Source organism: Aphanomyces invadans, assembly GCF_000520115.1.
Source record: "Aphanomyces invadans strain NJM9701 unplaced genomic scaffold supercont1.21, whole genome shotgun sequence".
NCBI lineage: Eukaryota > Oomycota > Saprolegniomycetes > Saprolegniales > Verrucalvaceae > Aphanomyces > Aphanomyces invadans.
This window is the reverse complement of record NW_008580166.1, coordinates 812994-815247: the sequence shown is the minus strand read 5'-3', so window position 1 is coordinate 815247 and position 2254 is coordinate 812994. Positions and strand designations below refer to the sequence as shown.

Genomic DNA, 2254 nt, shown 5'->3' with positions numbered 1-2254 from the left:
TAGAACTTACGAATATCGGAATCACTCGAGTTTTTGCCAAACATCCTACAGTACCACACGTGCAACCTGTATTTCATTGGTTAAAATCAATCTATTTTCACAACTACGACAAGTTGGGATGTCCGCCACGTGATTTGTCGTCTCGCATGGCACTCAAGATCGAAGTTGCAGACTTACCGCGTCCATATACAGCGTAGACAGCATCAATAGCAGTGTCACTCGTGTGTCCTCGCCGAATCATCGAATCAACAGCATTCCAAAAGATTAGTCGAAGCGAGAACGTGCACATTACAGCACCACACTCCTTGACTGTGAAGTGTTTTGCGGGTTTGTTGCCACCAATTCCAAACTCATACACTTTCCCAAGAGAAAACAGGGTGGGCGTTTGGACAGCTGTGATGGACAAGTTGTCGTTGTGGGAGCACTGGTTGGAGCATTGCTGTGCTGGCGTCTCGCCTTGTAAATGGCATGGCTGCGATTCGTTTGACGTTGGTTAGCAATACATCGAGTCGACGATCAATGTGGCATTTCATCGTCGTCAGCTCTTGCTGTTGAAGAGCATGTACTTGCTCAATCTGTCACTGAATTGCAGGCGTGACGTTTTCAATCACGCGCAACTCCTCCAAAACCGCGCCAACACTACCATCAGTCGGGATTTCTCGGTCATGCTCCATTCCAAATTCAGTAAATCGTAATTGACCACCCAAACCACCAACGACAATTGGTATACGGCGTATTGGCTGTAGTATTTCATCAGTTGAGGCAAGACCTTGAACTTGCATGACCGATCGAAGCACACGGTCGCGTAATGATGTTGGAATGAGCTGGAAATTAGCATCGAAATCACTTTTGAACTGAACGGCGGCATAGATCAACGGCAATGCAAGTACACGAGCAATAGCAGGGTTTGTGAGGTTGCAAATATTTGGTGCGATTTGTTGACTGAGAAATGCATCCGTGCACCATTCGGCATCCACAGCATACTTTGCGGCACCATTGGGACCACACAAACAAAAAGCAGCGAGAGCATCAGGCAATGGTCTTTCAACATCAATAAAGGTGTCGATTTGCTTGCGTTGGCCTTTCCAGCGTGCACGCATTTCGATGTTGTCTTTGGGAACGCTGTTTAGGGAGCAATATGTCGTGCTTCCTTTGCGAATACTGTGTGTACCAAGATGACCATCGACTAATTTGGTGAACTGACCGTGGTCGAACGTGAATTTGAGAATCGACCTGGCAAATCTGTCGCCATTTTCACCATCACCAAACAAAATGAACTGGTACAACTTTGCTGGTCCCCACGCAACTCCAAGTAGACAGCCAAATTCAGTAGAACACACACCGATCATCCATAGAGGCCAACACAATCTGGTGCGGCGCTTGTCGCTCCTAAGCGATATTCTTCGACCATCGGAGCTGGCAAATGAGAGTGAATGCATGGTGTTGGTTGATGGATATGTTGTTGAGCTGAACTTTCATCATGTCGTCGATGCGGCCGATAAGATGCCATTGCAGAGCCAAAATGGCTCCCATCGGATAGCGAACGATTGTTATGAATTTCTCATTCGTTCGAATAATCGTCAGCATGCTCATGAACTCACGAAAGTCGATCGCACACACTGCCTGAGACTCAACCCCTTTATGACGCACTTCAAACTTCATGACGCGCTTGATTAATGTGTTCACTGCTGAAGATTGAGTTGGGTTTCCTTCAAGTCGGATGTCGTCCCAAGGTAGATTCTGACGCGGCATGAATGAGCTGAGAATTTTTTTAGGCGCTTTTACTGTGTTTGAGCGAGCTTGTGTAGGTTTGCTGTCTGATGAGGGGGTCTCGGTCCCGAATGTTTTGAGATTGAAATAGCGACACACATTGTCGGGCGTAACATTTACAAGACTGTGGCTGCTGAAGGCAGGGTCTGAGAGTTCTTCGACACGTTTCGGGGTTTCGGGGAATGCCATGAATCGCCGAAGCTCGGCGGCGTACTGTTTACTCATCACGGTTTCGGGCAAGTTGTATTTGGGTTGTAAAATGAAGAGCAGGTTATGCTGTGTTTGATTACAACCTGTACAACTTGGATACAGGCAATATCACGACTTCATATCACAATAGGGAGATTTCGGAGGCATGAAATCCCAATCCTCATCCGTCAATTTCAAGGGACGCGGAAAAGAAACGGATACGTTTTCAAACATTTCGCACTAAAAATAGAGTCCCTATCCTTAGAAGTGATTGCCATTGCCGAAAACACCATGC

At 46.7% G+C, this 2254-nt stretch overlaps 1 protein-coding gene across 1 annotated transcript; it reads right to left on the bottom strand.

Moving 5' to 3' along the window:
- Window positions 1–1682: 1682 nt before the first annotated feature.
- On the bottom strand, window positions 1683–1995 carry H310_09493 (hypothetical protein; the record flags this gene model as incomplete). The annotated part of the gene is made up of 3 exons (XM_008875584.1): window positions 1683–1740; window positions 1786–1817; window positions 1870–1995. The coding sequence occupies 3 exons, from the start codon at window positions 1993–1995 to the stop codon at window positions 1683–1685; spliced, it is 216 nt and encodes a 71-aa protein (XP_008873806.1).
- Window positions 1996–2254: the final 259 nt, after the last annotated feature.